Source organism: Candoia aspera, chromosome 2 (assembly GCF_035149785.1).
Source record: "Candoia aspera isolate rCanAsp1 chromosome 2, rCanAsp1.hap2, whole genome shotgun sequence".
In the NCBI taxonomy this organism is placed as follows: Eukaryota; Metazoa; Chordata; class Lepidosauria; order Squamata; family Boidae; genus Candoia; species Candoia aspera.
The window spans coordinates 136237620-136256590 of record NC_086154.1 but is presented as its reverse complement, the minus strand read 5'-3'; the positions used below and the strand labels follow the sequence as shown (position 1 = coordinate 136256590).

Here is an 18971-nt window from a genome sequence, read left to right as displayed (position 1 = left end):
ACACAATGTGAAGCATCACAGATTTCCAGTTTGAAAAGCAAAAGGTTCAGCAATACAAGTTTCTGTTCCTGAAAGCCCCTTGGGGTGTAGATGAATCAACACTTGAGCAAGCAAACCCAGATAACCATTCCCCAAACTAATCACAACACAAGACAATTTCAAGTGACAAGAAAAGGGAAAGACCAAGCTATGCTTGCCTGGACCTCGCCCATATCCTTTATTGAAATGTTACCATTTTTAGAAGCCTTTAAAAATGTTTCACATTCACGTCTGGAATCAAACAGATGGAGAAAATCTCCATCTGAGCATGTCTCCCATACTGAGATGGCCAACAGCATAGGTCTGTCCTGACCAGTGTCTTGGTAATTAAAAAAGAATTGTGAAGGCTTATACAAAAATACTCTTCTCCCATTTTTGCGGAGCTCTGTAACATGCTAAGTCAAGGCTTTAGTGTCAAACTGTTAGCCACAGGAATGTGATAAGGCAGCAACATTATTGTGTGTAAACTGTCATAAAAAATTTATTAGGGGAAAAGGGATTATCAAAGACAGACCTTTGGCAAAGAACCCACAGATGACTGAGATTCCTCAAACCAGGCTGTCCCAAACACAAACTGACCTTCAAGAACGCCACGCAGGAACACAGAAAGTGTGTGCATGGCGGCAGACAGATGCCACTAGAGTCCTAACGTTTTCGGGGCGGGAAAGGATTTCAACGGCGCAGTTCCTGCAACACGACCTTCCGTCTTCATGCATGTTGTCAAAAGCTTCATCCTTCCCACCCCTTCGATCCTAGCACAGCCAGGACAGCTTGGGGACTAGTCTGCGTGTAGCCACTTGGTGGGGTGCAAGTTATCCTTATACACACAGTCACAAAGTCTTTTGTACAGTCTATTCCCCCATTCTAGGGACCTGCAGGGATGCTACCCTTCCCCTGCATTCTTGTCCTGAAAGTATTGATGATGCAATGCTTTGAAGGCAGAGATACGCTTCAGTGGATTGAATGTCAGCATTTCCTAGAGAGGCACATACACAAAAAGGAAATCCATTACATACATCTCACAAAAAACATATATGCACAGACATCCACCACTACATGAATGTTCCAAATCTCTCCCGAGCAAGACCCACAAGAGATGGTCTGAAGGCAAGCAAACCAAGAACTGAGGCAAAGGAGCTGGCTTCAACCATCCTCAGTATCTATCCTGGAGATCTCTGGCATGCCTCTTAAACCTGAAATCAGCCTTATTCTGAAAGTTCTGCTCCACATTATCCTATGATTAATGTTGAATTCACACAGTACATTATTCAGATGCCAGCTGTAGTTGCCACCAACAGCATGACTGGATGAAAACTAAGTCACTCCTAGTTATTAAATATTGAGTCACCAACACTCACTGCCTCTTCACTGCCAAAGACAAATGCCAAGATGATGGGGTGCAAGGAGCCAATGACACAGTGACTCATGTAAGCTACCTAGATAGGAAATCTCTCCTTCACTCCATGTTTCCATTGATGTCTTCAGAATAATACCAAGCTCAGGCTCTCAATGATCATTCTACCCCCAGTTCTCAACTCCCACTTTTGCTCTTGTTTGCTCCATAATTACTCTGCTATCTTGGAACATACCAAAAGCAGCTGAGCCCCCAGAAGTTCAATTTCTGGCACAAACTTCTCCACAGGCTGTGGGGAGCGAGCAGCAAAGGCGCAGCGTGGTAGAGACACATCCAATGGCCAATCCTCCTCTGAAGGGAGACCAATCAGGCTGCAGTAAAGGAGGAAAAAACATGAGCTAGATCTAGCTCAGACTGGTTTCAAGGTCAATGCTGCTGGGTGCTGTGAGGTCAAAGCTTGGTACTTTGGCTCCCTGCCACAGCACACTGGTCTTCAAATTACATGAATAAATGGTTTCTCATCTTGTAACCGTTCTAATTCAGGATTTCAGAACTAAGCGCAGAATTAGGATTTAGGATTCCCCTAAATAATACCTCCCCTGCCTAGTATTTTTTATGTGTCGTATCCAATCTTTGGAGACTGCCTGGACAAGTCCCTGAAGTTTTCAGAAGTGATTTGCCCTTGCCTCCTTCCTAGGGCTGAGCGAAAGTGACTGGCCCAAGGTCACCCAGCCAGCTTTGTGCCTAAGGTGAGACTAGAACTCCCAGTCTCCTGGTTTCTAGCCTGGTGCCTTAACCTCTACACCAAACTGGTTCTCACCTGGTATTAGGATCATGCAATCTAATTGGAATCAAGTACAACCATTAAACCTCAACAACAAAATACTCTAAAAATGGATGAGTCATATTCACATAGTTTTTTACCAAGTTTTTAGCATGTGAACTGGAAACCTGTGTACTCCAGATATTGCTCAACCACAATTCCTGGAATCCTTCATGAGTGGTCGTGCCTCTTGGGTGCTACAATTTAGCAATGTCCAGAGGGCCACTATTATGCTATCCCTGTTTTAACTCTCAACAAAAGCCAGTGGCCAAACCCCTATTCACCTCTGGCCAACCAGTTCTTTGCTCAATTAGAAAGATCAGCAAAATTAGATCTTACAGCTCTAATGTGACATTTCTGCTTTCTCTGGCTCACAAAAACAAATCCACAAACTTTTGTTCTGCATCCTTATAAAGAGCAGAATCAGGCAAGCAACCTCTAGTCATGCTGAGCAAAACCAATGCTCTAACGAATGATAGCAACTTCCTGTTTACTGACCCAGAACCTTTGGCATAGAATGAGAAGTTGAGACTCACTCAAAGATCTTGCCCAGCTGGTCAGCTTCAGAGTTGCCACAGAAGAGAGGTCTGGAAAGAAGACAAATGGAAATTGTGGTCATGGCAGTTTATGAAGCTCACATATTCTGTGTCTCTTAAACTCAGGGCTGCTCATTATTTTCTCTGATAACAAGGTCAAGTCATAGGGCTTGGTTAATGCTGTATTACTCGGGGGTGAAAGTAGGGGCTGAATCACAGGGCTAACTCTTTCAGGGCAGCTGTGACTCAATCCACTGAGCTGAGAAGAGTAACAGAGGCTTAACCAAGACAGGCTTTGAATTATCTGAAGGCAATGTAGGAGTCGAGACAGACAACTGGGATTAGCAAGCAACAGAAATTGTGGAAGGCCTGGGTTCAGACAGAAGATGAGTGTACCTACTGATGGGGCCTACCGGTAAGGATACATTATGCAGGACAGCCGCTTCTTCATCAGATTGCCCCAACCAGGATTTCAGATTCATCAATATCTATGGCTCCATCAAACTCTGCAGCTTCATGAATCACGCACACTTCATACATGAACTTCTAGTTCTCAGCCAATAAAATTTTGAGTTTTAAGAGTTTTCTAAAAGACCCATGAAAACGCTTCATGAATGGTTAGATCCACCTCCTCTCCCAAAGGAAACAGCAGCTTTTGACAGAGCTCGTATAAGGTGCAATACCCCTTCAATAGGATTTTATGAAGCTGTGTGTGTAAGCAGTGGAATTGGCTTCTTATTAAAAAGACAGATGCCTGATAATTATAACTTGGTTCAGAACTAACACTGGATTGTTTACAGTGCCTAAAGACTGAACGGCTTAGATAGGAAGTTAGAGAACTCTGCAAGAAGATGCAGTATTGAGTGAAAGCTTGAAGGGAGCTGATAAATCCTAGACCATTTGATAGCCAAAATCTGTGCTAAGCACCTGATATTCTGTGTGAAAGAGAAAGGGTAGCTTAGACAGTCAGCATGGTAGTCCAAAGCTGCAAAGAACAATTGGCTTTCACTGATAAACCCCATGCCAGGTGCCCTTCTTCTCTCACATTTGTGTACCAGGGGGCCAGGCAAGGAATAGCTCTTGCAGAAAACCTCTGAAAGCTGGTGACCATCTCTTTTTGGCTGCCACCTTCTATTATGCTACCCCCTCTGCTGGTTTTGAACAGGTAGAACAGCTGAAGAAAATGTTGCTGAGATGCCTCCAAAGGAAACAATTACAGTCCAAAGGGTAGGCTGCGGTATTATACACAATGCAACACAAGGGTAGGCTACGGTATTATGTACAACATTTACTGCACATTTAGTAAACCTACAGCAGTAGGAAATGGGAGATCAAAAGAAGTGAAAGCCTTAGAATAAAAGTTACAGGAAAATAAGAGATTGAAAAATGCAAATAATCACCGCTGCGACAGCCCTGAAAGTTAGCAAAACAGAAAATCAGCAGATGCAAACACAATTACACAGTTGCAAAACAGGAAAATCAAACATCAGCAATAATGGGGCTAAATTTAGTCTGGCAGTCCAAACTTTGAGCTTGAAAAATGCTTAAGCAATTCAGTATAAGGATGTTCTAAATATAGAGGTAACAAAAGAAAAATTGATTAGAAAACATTACAAAGCTGTTGCATGTTGGGGAACAGGGGGTTCCCAATTGTTGTACCTGATGGACTCCTGTCTATATTGAACCCCAACAGTATTCATGATATGACAATGCTACTTGAAGCAACACATTCAGAGGACAGTAGAGGAATTATGGCTGCTCCATTGTTCATTATAAATGCTTCAAGGGTATGATCACCAAACACACCCTTGAACTGGACAGCATAAGGAACGGTAAGTAAAATTAATTCTCAACACGACCTTCTACCAGTAATGATGAAGAAATGTACTGCAGTCATTTGCCTGCCAACTTATTTGAATAATCAATAAACCAATATTTAGCAGAGATTACAAAGGAATGGGTAAAGCGATGAAGAGGACTGGTGAGAAGAAGAAATAGCAAGAAGAGGTGGATGAATTTTGGCTCACGGTATTTCAAGAGGGAACTCAGAGAACAGAAAAAATGGTATTTTAAAGGAAATGGGGGAAGACAGCTTCAGGAGGATGGAAAACTAATTGCAGATGAAATCCTAAGAACAGTGGAGATAGACGAGAGATGGGAAGAAAAGATATGCATTGGAGCAGCAATCCAAGATTCCACAACAATAGACCATGGGAAAAAAATAGGGGTGGCTATGTAGAAGCAAGTTCCACTACTTAGCAATACTTGGAAAGACCGAGATACAACTGGGGTAGGGGGATGGAATATCGTATAATGGATCAGTGATTGGGCAACCCAGGGGAGACCACGGAAACACTGCAAAAGGCAGAGATAATAATTGCAGAACAAGGGGCGGAAATATCATTGTAAAACAGAGGGAAGAAAATAGAAAGCAAACTTGAATGAAGTTCAGAAAAAGTAGCTTTAATGGGTGAAAAACATCCTTTTTTGGAGGTTCACCAATAAAAGCTCAAGATGGGAAATCAGTAAAGTTAAAGACTCAGCTGGGGATCAATCTTTTTATTCAACTTGTAGTAGAAATTATACACTAGAGATCATTCAGGTTTAATTGTGAAAAATACAGATGGTGTGATAAAGAGGGAAGGCTACTGCTCCAGACGCTATATGAGAATACATTTATGCAGGCCTACAGGATTCTGAAAGACAAGCTGTACATAGTAGGAGTGTCCAGATCGCTGTCTTGAGTTGAAAACACTCCGTCTCAAGTGCAAAACAAAGTTCCTTTGATCATTTTGGAAGGGTCTCAAGGTCAAGTTACTTCCAAAGTGACCAAAACAGCCAATTCCACATCCAAAACAGATTTTTCGCACTCAGGATTAGGTATTTCAAACTTGAGATGGTTCAAATTTGAAACTCAAGGTACACATTACGAGTGTAACAATCAAGAAAATAATATATTAGAAAATGAGTGCATTAAATATAAATTCTATAATAATAAAACTACAGGTAGTCCTCAAGTTACGACTGCAATTGGGACTGGGATTGCCATCGCTAAGTGATGTCGTAAAGCGTGACGTCATGTGACCACATTGCTTAGCGATGGCAACCCAGGCAGTCCTGGTTGTTGTTGTAAGCCAAGACATACTGGTCTTAAATGGGAATCAGAGGGAGTCCCAGGTAAGGAGTGCAGGGGTGCTGCAGGGGGGTGGGGGAGGCCCTGGGAAATCTGGTGCAGGCTGCGCTCAAGTCAGGAGAGTGCTCAGTGCAACAGGAGCTCAGAAAGGCCTGGGAAAGAGAGTGCAGGGTGCATGTGTACACAGAGAGGCCAAGGAAAGAGGGCAGGGGTAGGTGCAATTGCAGGGAGGCCGTGGAAAGAGTGGGGTACATGCATGTGTGCAAACACAGGGAGGCCAGGAAAAGAGGGCATGGGGTGTGTGCAAGTGAAGGGGGGAAGGAGGGTGCAGTGCATGTGAGCGAAGAAAGGCCAGAGGGTAGACTTACCCCAGCGACTTGCAGCCTTCCTTGCAGGCTTCCCATTGACTTTGCTTGGGGGAAGCCGGCAGGGAAGGTCACAAATGGTTATCACGTGACTGTGGGACGCTGCAACCAGATATAAGTGCCAGCTGGTTGCCAGGCACCCAAATTTTGTTTACATGACTCCGGGGGCACTGCAACGGCCAGAACTTCGACTACCGGTTGTAAGTCTCTTCATTCAGCACCGTCGTAATTTCAAACGGTCGCTGAGTGAATGGTTGTAACCCGAGGACTACCTGTATCCAATTACCTATTGAGCAGATATAAAGTATGATTCTCTTTCTTGATTTAGTAGAATAAGCATTAATGAGAAGCGGGCACAAAATAGCCTAAACCAACCTTATAAAGAGCACAATTGCTAAATGACCATGAAGCCAGGCAACTCTATGGGATATTTCATGTGCAGCCAATCAAAGAAAACATCGTGAATTTAATATTTCTAGTAATGCTGCAAATTACACAGACCTCAGCATATTTATTGTACCAACAACAAGGGTTGTACAGGTAATCCTTAGGTTAAGATCACTCGTTCAGCAACCATTCAAAGTTACAATGGCACTGAATGAGGGGGACTTTCGATCGCTCGTCCAAGTTCCAGCACCCACCTGCACTCATACCTCTCTCCACACCACCTTCCCGCCTACCTCCCCTCGTGCCGCAACACGCACCCTCTTGCCTACACGCATTTGCACGGTGCTGCAGCACCCCCCACCTGGCCACACTCTGTTAATACTCACCCACCCGCCAGCCCGCTTGCAAGCCACCTAAGGAAAGGCTTGTCACAACCAGGACTTGCAACTTCCTGCTGGCTTCCCCATTGACTTCACTTTTTGGAAGCCAGCAGGAAGTTGCAAGTTGCAGTCAGGTGAGGTCCTCACTTAACGATACACGATCCTCGCTTAACAATGGCAACCAGGACTGCCAGGATTGCCGCTAAGTGATGTTGTTACTTGATGTTGTGCTTTACAACCACATCGCTTAGCAACAGAAATTCCAGTCCCAATTACCATCATTAAATGAGGTCTACGCCTGTAAGTATACACACCTACTGATTATAAACTTACTGACAATGAAAAGTGTTCTAAACATAAATACTGAATAGGTTCCATTTTCAGTTATATAAGAAAATACACTCTTTCCTTCTTTTATTTATTTATTATTCAAATTTCTATTACCGCCCATCTCCCCCCAAAGAGGGGGACTCTGGGCAGTTTTCTAATGGGCAGTTTTCTAATGAGGATAGTGCCTCCCCTCTCTGAACAAAGTAGTCTTATAAAAGAGAAAATTATTTTGTATTTCCTTGATCACCTAGTTATTTTTTTTTTTTGCAAAATTATGTTTATTATGATAATTTTTAGGCTCTGTCAGAAAAAAGGTGGCTTTCAATTTTCTTTATAGTGAAGTTTCAATCATGAATAAATCATGACCAATAACAAAAAAATTATCCATGTAGAGAGTGATCTATATTATGTATTTTCTTTATATCAGAATGGACCTAATCATAGATAGAAACATTTGATCCTTGTGTGAATATATGATTTGGTGAACTATCATTTACATAAAATGATGTATCTGTCTCTTTCACATCCACCCCACATCCCAGAGGGTGAGAACTTATGCCATGCCCCCCCCTCCAATGTCAGTTTCAAAGTACAGTTTGTGTTTAACCATTTCAAGCTGCCCAGAATCACCGATAAATGGATGTCACCAGCGACTGACTGATTAATTAATATATAAACATTTTGGTCATACAGAGGCAGGCTACGCATTTATCACATGTTTGACAAACAGACCATTAGTTAGATCCGAAACTTTGGTTCAACATACATTGTTAATTATCAGATCACATGGGTCAGATCACAATTATATAAATCATTATTTTGACCTGAAATTCAGAGGGTCAAGTTATCATCCCTAAGTTTTGTAAAAGGTATACCACTAAGGTTTCTATCAATGTATACCAGAAATATTTTTAATTTTGCATTTTGATTATATGTTACTTTTAAATTTTTTAATAAAAAGATAACTACATAGAAAAAACAAGAAAAAGAACGCACAAAATTATAAAAGCAGAAAAAGCTAAAAAAAAAAAAAAAGAAACTAAAACATACAGGGCATATGTTCATAGACTTTTAGCTCTTGAAAAGCACCAAGTAACATACTGACATAGAATATGCACACTGGAGTGACGGTCAGGAAGAAAAAGCCCTGCACCATTTACTTCCCAATTCAGTATCTCTGTTCTGTCAGGTTATATTCTCTTGATTATGACAGGAACAGAAGATTCTAACAGCTTCCCAAAAAACTGGTATACTGTATGACGACATAAAGACCATCTTGTGAATCCACAAACTGAATGCTGGAGTAACTTCACCGTATTCTTTGCATTTTAAGAGTAGCGTAAAAAGAAGTACACTTCCTTCAGAAGAGACTCGCGCCATATATTATCCATTTGTTAAAAGGCGGGAACTGTCGCAAAGACAAAGACAGCTATTTTTGTAACATTGGTTTCTGTTTCAGGCATGGCCCAGAACGTGGCAGGGACTGCTCACTGTGGTAAAACAGATACATTTGTTGAATTTTAAGGATATGAAATTTGGGCTGTATGACATTTTGGGGGGAGCATTTTTCTAACTGTCAGTAATGAGGTGACTAGTATTATATGTGTATATATTTTATGCTTGTTTATAGCCCAGAGAGATGCTGTTTGAAAGTACGGAGAATATCCCAACTGCAGAATTTTGGACATCTGCTATATTTCACAAAATAACCTCCTCCCTCCCCTGCAAAAAAACCCTTAGCATCCGAAGATGTAAATAATACCGTCTGTTGTAAAATCAGCTAAGAACTTTTTTAGTTTAAGTGGCAATGGACTGAAGATTGTTGGATGGAATCCAGTAATGAACTATTCATGTGGTATGCGCCTCAAAGGAAGCCCGTCTGTTGGCTACACCCTTGAATCTGCCAGAAGAAATTTATAGAAGCAAATTATGTAAGTAGCGAGAAATACACTCCCGAGTTATATGTACCTCACCAAACAATCCTGGTTTGGAAGCATGGTCAAAATAACCAAGTCTGATTTGATACCAGAGCAAACCGGCACACTCAAATACGCCAACCTATGGAAGTAACGGCCAGGCATTTTTTCCCTTATGCAAATGAAGGCAGCAGTATTTTAACTCACGCGATGGGGGAGAACTGGCGAAGTCCTACTTAACTAAACTGGGATTTTTGGTAAGCTGTGTGTTTCCCCCTCACTCCAGCCAGAAAGTTTTTCTTCTCCAGTGCAAGTCTGTGAAGTGACTAAGCGCGTGCATGCGCCATGACTTGTGATTTGTTTAGTAAGTTACCCAATACTCAAATTTAAGTTACACGCAAAGTGATTTCAAAATAGCATGTGGTGCACTTAGTCTCTGCAGTCTCCTGAATCCTATCTTCTCTTGAAAGGGGAGGCTAAGGAGAGAAAGAGCAGGTCACTGGCTCCTCCCTATCAGTCCTTAGCTTGAAAGATAAGCAAGACAGAATTCGGGCAGGCCCAACCTTAATCTATTGTTTCCCAGCTGTGCTGCTGGCTGTGGTATGTGCTAGAAAAATGTATATTCACCCACACTAATCTGACACAAGAAAAGCAAAGGGGCAGAATGCGAGTCTCCTTCGAAGACAGAATGCCCAGGCCAGCCCTTACCTTGGTACTGGCCCCTTTTCCTAACCACCTATTCTTTATCATTTCTGTATCAATCCTCCCCTCTTATTTCAAATTATCCAATTCTATCCTGAAGGCTGTGAAAAAGGAAGCCATATATTTAATCTTTGCAAATGTAACACCCCCACCAACGGCTTACACAAGCACAAAGGGTGGGAAAACTCATTCCCACCCAGGCTCTATACTGTAAACATCCATGATGGCATTCTGAGGAAACTCGTCTCATGAAATATTTTAAAAAATAAATGCAAGACTCAAAATTGGGGAGAAAGGGTTGCGTGGAAGTTAAGGCTATTGCCAACTCTTCCAATAGCACGACTGCTTTGAAACAATCTGAAATCAGCTAGCTAAAGCTCTGCTATAACCCCAATGATCTGTTTTCTCAAATGGAAGGAAGGTCCTCCTTCCCTCTTCCTTCCCCTCAACCACTTACTTCCTTCGGAACATCTCTGCAAAGATACACCCAACACTCCATAAGTCCACCGGAGTAGCATAGGTTGACTGGAGCAGCACTTCTGGAGCACGATACCAGAGGGTGACAACCTGGATGAAAGGAGAACACAAGAAGCATGAAGATGGACAAAAGCCATGGAGAGAGTCTCAAGTTCCATGCTGGAAATGAGGCTAAGTTTCATAAGAAACATCCTGATGTTTTGTGCTTCTTTCCTTCACAATCCTATCCAGCCTGCACTACCCACTCCCCCATTCCCAACAGGACTTCTGGGCATCTAGTCTGGTTTGGAAATAATATTAATGTTAATATTGAATGTAGATCTGCAGCTATATATTACAGGCACAAAGCTACTTTCTATAAAACCTACTAAGACCACAGAGGCTATGGAATATCCCTTTTGCACTAGCAACAAGAAAAACAACAACAGAGCAGTCCCTTCCTATTACCTGCAAAAGTCTCTAGTGGTAGAATAGCCACCTGCTATCCTCCAGATGATATAACCCCAATTCTCATAAGACCTTGCCAGCTTAGCCTGGGATTCTAGTAGCTGGAAGTCCAAAATATTGGGATGAAATTAGCTGGTTTATTCCTGTCCTCATGAATCTCCCAACTATGCTAGCAGGAACAGACCTTTTTCTTCTAAGATCTGGACAGCACTCACCAATGGTGTCAGGGCCATCTGGCAACTGTAGATTCGAGCCAGTCCAAAGTCAGCCAGCTTGACTTGACCTGAGCTGGTCACCAGGATATTCTCTGGTTTAAGGTCACGATGAACAATGCAATTTGAATGTAAGAAATCCAAACCACTCAAGAACTGGCGCATCATGTCCTGGAGGTGAGAGGTAGAAGAACAACATGTGACATCAACATCTCTGCTTAGGATTCCTTGTATTCTGACCCCATCTGGAGGCCAGCCCAGAACAGAGTACTGGACATCAATCTAAGGAGCCTCTGAAGACATTTACCTTTATTACCTCTGGGGGTAAGCCAGGAGGTGGTGTTTTTTCCAAATATGCTTTCAGATCCTGATCCACATGCTCAAAGACCAGAGTCACTTTGGTCTCTCGTTCAGTCCGTGTTGTTGTGCAAACATCCATTAGCCTAAAGAGGAATGAAAGAAAAGATGCTCAGCAAATGTTCCACAACTGCCAGGAAAGAATGAGACTGGTGAAGTTAAGAGTACATCTTTTTAAATCAAAAGGATCCTTAAAGCCCACCAGCTCCTCCTAGACCCAAATTCTGATCTGACTTATTTGACAAAGGAGGTCCTTTACAGCAAGCAGTCTTCTGTAATCTGGCTCTCCACATACATTAGATCTGCAACGCCAATATGACCGATCTCCTTCTGTTGCCAAGACACTGCACCATAAAAGGCTATGTTACACTTTCAATGAATGACCTAACCAAGCTATAGCCCAACCCCTTAGTTGGCCTGCTCCACAGAACAAAGGCAGATAAAAGTACCATTGTGATTGGAGGATGGGGCCTGGGAGAAAGAATGGAGAAGAGAAGACCAAATAACTCAAGAACTATAATCTGAGACAAATTATTCTAAAAATAGCTTTCATTAATTTAGATCACCCACTGCACACACAGTCATAATCTGATTCAGTTTGGCTTGGCGTGATGTAGGGGCCTAATCAATGTGGCTTGTAAATCATGGCTTAAAGCTTAGCATAATTTGTAAACCTAGGCAAATTGTGGTTTATTCAATAAATCACAGTTAAGCAAGCCATAACTCAATACAATGCCCATCAACCAAACCCCCATATTCCAGGTGCTAACTATATACCTGAAGAGGGTTATTCCCTTCCCCACAAGTAGCTGTGGCAGTTATCAACTGAGGCATAATATGCTCAGTCCTCTTTTACCACCTTCCAGGCTGCGATTATCCTAACTGAGCTAGGAAGTGCGGCAGCACTCTGCTCTTGATAGAGGGCTAAAAGGCCAACCCAGACTTATCAGACCACAACTAGGCCACACTTAGATTTTCCTTGCCATGTTTCTTAGACTGTGTGATCCTGCTCTTCAAATCAGCTTTTCTTCCTGTGTACAAAGGCCACACTGGCCAAGGATGATTAAAGTTGTAGTTCCACCTGTTAAGATCCAATCTAGCCCACCAGTTTCCAGGCCTAATCCAAATCACTTAAAAGGGACACTGAATTAAGAAGGTTGCCCTAACTGAAGACAGCCCCATCTCCAAGTATAACTCTCAAACATCATAGGCTAAACTCAAGCAGGAATATTTCTCCAGTGACTACTGGAGAAATTTACAGTACTGAATCCCTCATGGTCCTTGATATGAACCAAGTCTTGGCCCAGTCTTCATCTTCAAGGCTCAACTCTGCAATCTCACACAGGTGAACAAAAGACTAGTAAAGAAAAACTTTCCAGTGAATTACACTTTACCAAGAAAATTAGTTCTGTGTAGAGGTAATGGTTTCTAGTCCCCTCCTTAGTGTTAATCTACTTTAATAATGATCGAGTTAACATAAGCTTCTACTCTTTTGCATACATGGAAGCATTAACTGAACTGTCCACAGACTTGGCTTTTCGGATGTATTATACCATTTAAGTCCAATTACACATACACGTGTGTGTGTGTATACATAGTGTATGCTGACTTGATGGCACATTCTCTCTGTATATATTTTTGTTCACCCATTGAGGATTATTCATCACCAGATGAAACCCACAAAAACTTAGGCCATAGTAATATTTATTTGTATTAGCAAAATAATTACCATTATCCCTGCAAAGATATAAAATGCACAGACAATTTGGGCCATAACATATCTTTTACACAATTGACTCTCAAAGGCTGCAGTTTCAGGCAATTTTAAACACCAGCCCCCTAGTCCTGGACCAGCTGCACATCTACCCTCCCCTAAACCCCGCCCTGGAGGGCTTGTAGTCACAGATCAGGCCCTCACCGCACGACGTTGGGGTGGTCGAAGTGTTCCAAACGCTTCAGCAGGGCCACCTCTCGGACTGTTGACAGTGGGAGTCCGTTCTCACTGTTCTGCACTCGTACATTCTTAAGAGCCACAAATTTGCCACTCTGCAGGTCCCGGGCCTTGAAGACAGTGCCATAAGCACCAATACCAATTTCAGCCACAGGCTCATACTGTTCTTGCACGCCCATGGCCATCCTGGCAATCCCTTGCTGGAGTCACTGGAGTTCTAAAAGAGCAAGAGGAGGAGAAAGCTACATCTATTCTATCTCTTCTCATAGCAAGCACCCTGAATACCCCAAGGACAATTGTTCTTTTGTTTTTAAACAAGCCAGTTTATTCCTCCTACAAAGAACCCATCTATTACACCACAGCCTTTCCGGAGGATTCCATAGCACCCCCATCCTTACCTGCCTAACAGTTTCTTTCCCCACCTCACTAGAATAAACAACTCTAAGGGAGGATCCTGGTTCTTTTGATAGAGAAATGGATTTGGAACTCTTTCCATCTGCATTCAGGTGGGTAGTGGATCTGTTTCAGCAGATAGTGCTAACAGATTTTGGTAACTAGGTGTAAATAATTTGTTATGCTTTTAATATTGATGCAGAAGAGGGAGTTTCACTAGGTGCTGCTTTTCTCAATCTTGCATGAAGGGTGGCACTTTGGGGGACTCCACCTTCTAGCAATACTGATAGGCATAATCGATGGACGGAGGATGATAGAAACCTAGATCCTGCTGGCACTCAACTATGCTCCCCACATAGGCCCAAATTATTCATGTATACCCACACATTCCAGCCCAGTTTTATTTGCAAGGACATGACTGGGATGTATTCCATCAAATAGTTTTACCTTTTTTTTAGATTTTTTTATCCTGCCTTTTATTACTTTTATAAATAACTCAAGGCGGTGAACATACCTAATATTCCTTCTTCCTCCTATTTTCTCCACAACAGCAATCCTGTGAGGTGAGTTGGGCTGACAGAGGGGGACTGGCCCAAAGTCACCCAGCCAGCTCTCATGCCTAAGGCAGGACTAGAACTCACCGTCTCCTGGTTTCTAGCCTGTTGCCTTAACCCCTAGACCAAACTGGCTCTCTGATTTTGACCATCACAACTTGCCCTAAGTGTGTACATTCAGTGTGTTCACCTGGCAACAAGGGAGAAGGGAAAAGCATATCCTAACTTAAACTTTAGTTTACACATCTTCACTAAAGTGGCTACACAGATACTCTGAGTATAAAGAGGGCAGTAAGCTTTCTGTATAGACACAGAACTATGTACTTACTGTCTGTACTCAGCAATTATTCTGAAAGGTTAATGAAGGCATGTAAGCTTGGCTAGGCTTCCCCAATCCTTTCTCACTCACACAGATCCTGATTACATACATTAATGTTGTCTGAAAAGAGCTGTTGTATTATAATTACAGAGCCAGTTTGGTGTAGTGGTTAAGCCAGCTGGGGGACCTTGGGCCAGTCCCTTTCTCTCAGCCCAAGGAAGGAGGCAATGGCAAACCACTTCTGAAAAACCTTGCCAAGAAAACTGCAGGGACTTGCCCAGCCAGTCTCTGAGACTCCAGACATGACTGAATGGATTTTAAAAAATCATAATTACAATTGGAGGAGGTGGAAGCTGGCCCTTCCCCACATTCTAATGATGGGGTACAGAAGACAGCAGGATCATTTATATGGGGCATACTTTGATGCACTGAATCATGTGTATTTTGCTCAATTTTACACAACTTAAATTAGTCCTCCCTGTCCCATGAAGGTACTAATATAATGAAATCATGCTTACCTTGTCTTTCAAACAGCCAACTTGCTAGCCAGTATCGACCAGTGCTTTGCCCAAACTGCACATGGCAACTTCTCTGGGCCACAGATGGTGTGTTACTCCTATCGCAAACAATCTCCACGTGCCCCCAAAGGCACTAAAACTTTTTTTCCACACCCACAGTAAAGCTGCTGCAGCAAACGAGGCGGCTAGGCCCTACGCATTCAGATTCCTTAAAGGAATGAGGGGCATATCAGCGTTCTCAAACAATGAACATACCGCTCGGTTGTGGGACTGGCGGATTGGAGCCCGCACGAAACGTAAAACTCAGCATTAGGAATGCAAACCCAGAGAATTAAAGGCTAAACCTCCAGCCCTCGGCTCTTTGCACTTCATACTACCACGCTGCTATTATCCCGTACACTCCAGATTCCAGGCAAGAACAGTTACATTTCAAACAACGCCCTGTGCTCGCCTCCCACCCTCGCGTGATAATCGGGATCCTAACTCACCCGAACAAAGCCGAAGGCTACGCTTCCAACAACGCAGCCGTTTCCTCAACCGCCTCTCCTTTCGCAGCCTCCTAGAACACACACACAGATCTGAGAAGGGGGAAGCGTCCTCCCTTAGTAGCCTCATTCACCAGGCAATAAGAAACTGCAAGACGTGACAAAATGTTTGCAAAACATAAAAACCATCTTAAAAACCCACAGGCCAAGGCCACCCGCCGTGATCCAAAGACATCGCCTGCTCCCCCAACGTTGGCCCCTCTGACTCACTCCCGGGGCAATGCTTCCTTAACAGGACAAGGCATTCCCCCCTCTTACAAACACACAGAAGAAGCGGGAGCGCGTGCTCCGCATCAAGAAGCTCTCACTCCCGCCCCACCCCCGCCAATCCTCCGCGTTCCAAACGCGCCGGGCCCGAACTCACCCCGGTATAGGAGCCGCAACGGGGCTGCTACAGCTCCGCGGCGCTCTAGGTAGCAGGCTGGGGGTGGGGCTGGAAGACCCGGCGAAACCAGAGAGGCGGTACAGCCAGAGTGGCCACCAGAAGGAAGTAGGTCTCCATAGTTATCGGCCTAAACCTTAGCTTCCCCTCCCCCCTCTTCTTCAGAGATGTGGGGGAGGGGGAAAAAGGCGCCTACTTCCTCCTTGCTGCGAGGATGCTGGTTTGGGCCAGGTGTCTTCCTCTTCTGGTAAAAGGACAAAATGTTGCAATGCACGTGTGCGAGTTGCGGGGAGAAAGCGTACCTTGGCCTTGTACAGCTTTTAACCCGCAAAGGACGTAAGGGCTTCAGCGCCCTTTAGTGGCTTTGAAGAGCGGGTTTCAGCAAACGTAGGATTTGTTAACCCTTACGGCCAACGCTTGCCATTTTTCTTTTTGCTCCAACCTGAGGTTTAGATTTCACCTTTTGTCACCCCCAGTCAGTGCTTCCAGGCGTGTTGAAATTATGGGAGCCGAAATCCATCACATTCAGAGGGCATCAGGTGAGCTGATGTAGAATATAGGGTAGAGGGAGTAAAAGTAAAGCCTTTCTTGAATCCAGCACAATTTCTGGTGATTATATGGGCACATCCGTGTTGTTATCTTGGCAAACAGTGGTTTGCCATTGCTGCCTTTTGTTGATTTTTTTTTAAAACATTCTCAGTCTGGGCTACAGCCCTGATGATCTTCCATTCAAATCTTAACCAGATTCCAAGATAAGGCTACTTAAGTTTTCTTTCAAGGTCAACTAGGTGTTTCCATCTGAGTGGCCAGTGTAAATTTAATCTCAGTTTCATCCTGCTTTTCAGTTAGCTTTTATGCTGGCAAGCTAACTGCTTTTCAGATCTGAAATCCTTTTAAATACAACATGTTCTAATTTAATTAAGTCCATATATCAGATCTCATTCCTTTTTCTTTTGGAAAAAAAGCCATTCAGTGAATTGCTTGTGTAGAACAGGATTAATCATACCCCACCCCTGCGCCCCAAATCCAGAGAGTTTATCCTGAGACACAGCCAAAAAGTTCCAGTGTTTCTCCAACCCTAGTGATAGCAAAGAGGCTTTTGCAGAACTTTTAGCTCCTCCTGTGTCACTATCAAAATACAGGGAAATGATGGGGAACTCAAGTCCCTAAAGGAAGGACTTGCTAAAGCCACAGTTAACACAGGAAGATTTGGGGTAAGAAGACTGTTCCTTGAGTCTGGTCTCACATGGGAGTGAGTCAGTGGATGTGACCAAATGCCTCTGCCTCTTCAGGCCTTACCCAGCTGAAAATGTGACCGTGACTATAATGATTGGTTTCCTTTTGTCTCAGTTTACTTTTGAAAGCTGCCCCTCTGAGGTAATGTGTCTTGATTAGAAGGTATCATTCTTATTTCTATTGAAGAAAACATTTTAAATCCCTGAATTATATATCATAATATTACTTAAATAAATTTTTCTTTTTATTGTATATATTACAAGAATATAAAAGACTAAGTATTCCCCACTACCATCTCCATGAAGGTAAAAACTGTTAATTTGATGCCCAGCAGGAGCATAATCAGTAACACAACTTGACAACACTATAATTAAATCATTCCAAACTTAACGAGCTAGGACCTGACTCAATCATACAACAACAATTTGCTCATAATAGGAATGTTTTCACCCTTTCCTGCACGTTTGAAGTGCTTACTTAAGCAGATTTCTGAGGAAGTTCCAGAATCTAAATGGATAAAGTCCTACCTTCAGATCTGAAATCCTTTTAAATACTACATGTTCTAATTTAATTAAGTCCATATATCAGATCTCATTCCTTTTTCTTTTGGAAAAAAAACCATTCAATGAATTGCTTGTATAGAACAGGATTAATCATTTTATTCTTTAAACATCTAGACTTCAGAGGTAGACAGTGCCTTTTTAAAATCTATTTTAAATTTTACTTTGAGTAGTGCCCAAAAAGTGGGGATAATTAATGAGGGGGGAGAGTTGAGATGGATGATAGGTTAGACATGAAGAGTTTGAATTGGTTCTTGGATTCTTACCATGTAGGAAGGGATTGCACATAATGACAGAGGGAGAAAGCAGCAAGCATGTTTTGATTGTGACAAATCATAGAAGATATGGTGGGAGGTGTTGGGTAGGCTGTTACAGGGGAAGAGAGGGTAGAAATCTGCTGCTGGTCCCCACTTCTGGTCCAGATATCCCACTCCTGATTGTTGGTGACCCTGGCCTCAAGCCTGTTGATAGTGAACACCAGGTATGTCTGCAATATGACTGCATTTATCCATGATTTGACCATGGATGAGCAAACAGACCTGGCATGCATTACCAAACTTGGTGGGGCGAGGGAGGCAGTGTGGCCCTCTACAAGATTTGTCCCATTAGGTTTCAGTTTTTTCAAGAGCTTTGATTCTAGGGATGGGAAGTGGGGTAGCAATGGTTGTGACAGACTTTACTTCTTGGACCTTGTTGCCAGGCTTGAGGCAAGAGTTTTCCCAACTTCTTGTGCTGGGGGACTTCAACACCTATGCCTTGAGCTGGGTTCAGGGAGAATTCAGGAATTTATGGCCTCTATGACAGCCATGGTCTAGTCCCAAGTAATACCTGGCCCAATACACGCAGGTGGGCATACGATAGACCCTGGAGGATGTTAGAATTAGTCCTTTGACACAACCAGATCACTTCCTAGTCCAGATGCGACACTGTTATCTGAGATCCCCTGTGGGGCAGCTAGACCTATTAAAATCATCCCAGGCATTTAATGGATCTCCATGGGTGCTTGGGGAGTTTCCCAATTTGATAAGCAATCCTGTTCAGAGTCTGGTTGCTGT

At 43.0% G+C, this 18971-nt stretch overlaps 1 protein-coding gene across 3 annotated transcripts; it reads right to left on the bottom strand.

The window, feature by feature from the left end:
- Window positions 1-156: 156 nt before the first annotated feature.
- On the bottom strand, window positions 157-16201 carry CDK4 (cyclin dependent kinase 4). 3 transcript variants are annotated; one of them, XM_063293795.1, is made up of 9 exons: window positions 16103-16201; window positions 15194-15752; window positions 13377-13626; window positions 11409-11544; window positions 11105-11272; window positions 10423-10532; window positions 2753-2803; window positions 1629-1764; window positions 157-1015 (listed from the first exon to the last, which is right to left on the bottom strand). In XM_063293795.1, the coding sequence occupies exons 3-9, from the start codon at window positions 13592-13594 to the stop codon at window positions 923-925; spliced, it is 912 nt and encodes a 303-aa protein (XP_063149865.1). In that variant the 5' UTR covers window positions 13595-13626; window positions 15194-15752; window positions 16103-16201; the 3' UTR covers window positions 157-922. The 3 variants fall into 3 exon arrangements, with proteins under 3 accessions (XP_063149865.1, XP_063149867.1, XP_063149866.1); XM_063293797.1 differs by having other exon boundaries at window positions 15682-15752; XM_063293796.1 differs by having other exon boundaries at window positions 15194-15826; window positions 16103-16171.
- Between the last annotated feature and the right edge of the window lie 2770 nt (window positions 16202-18971).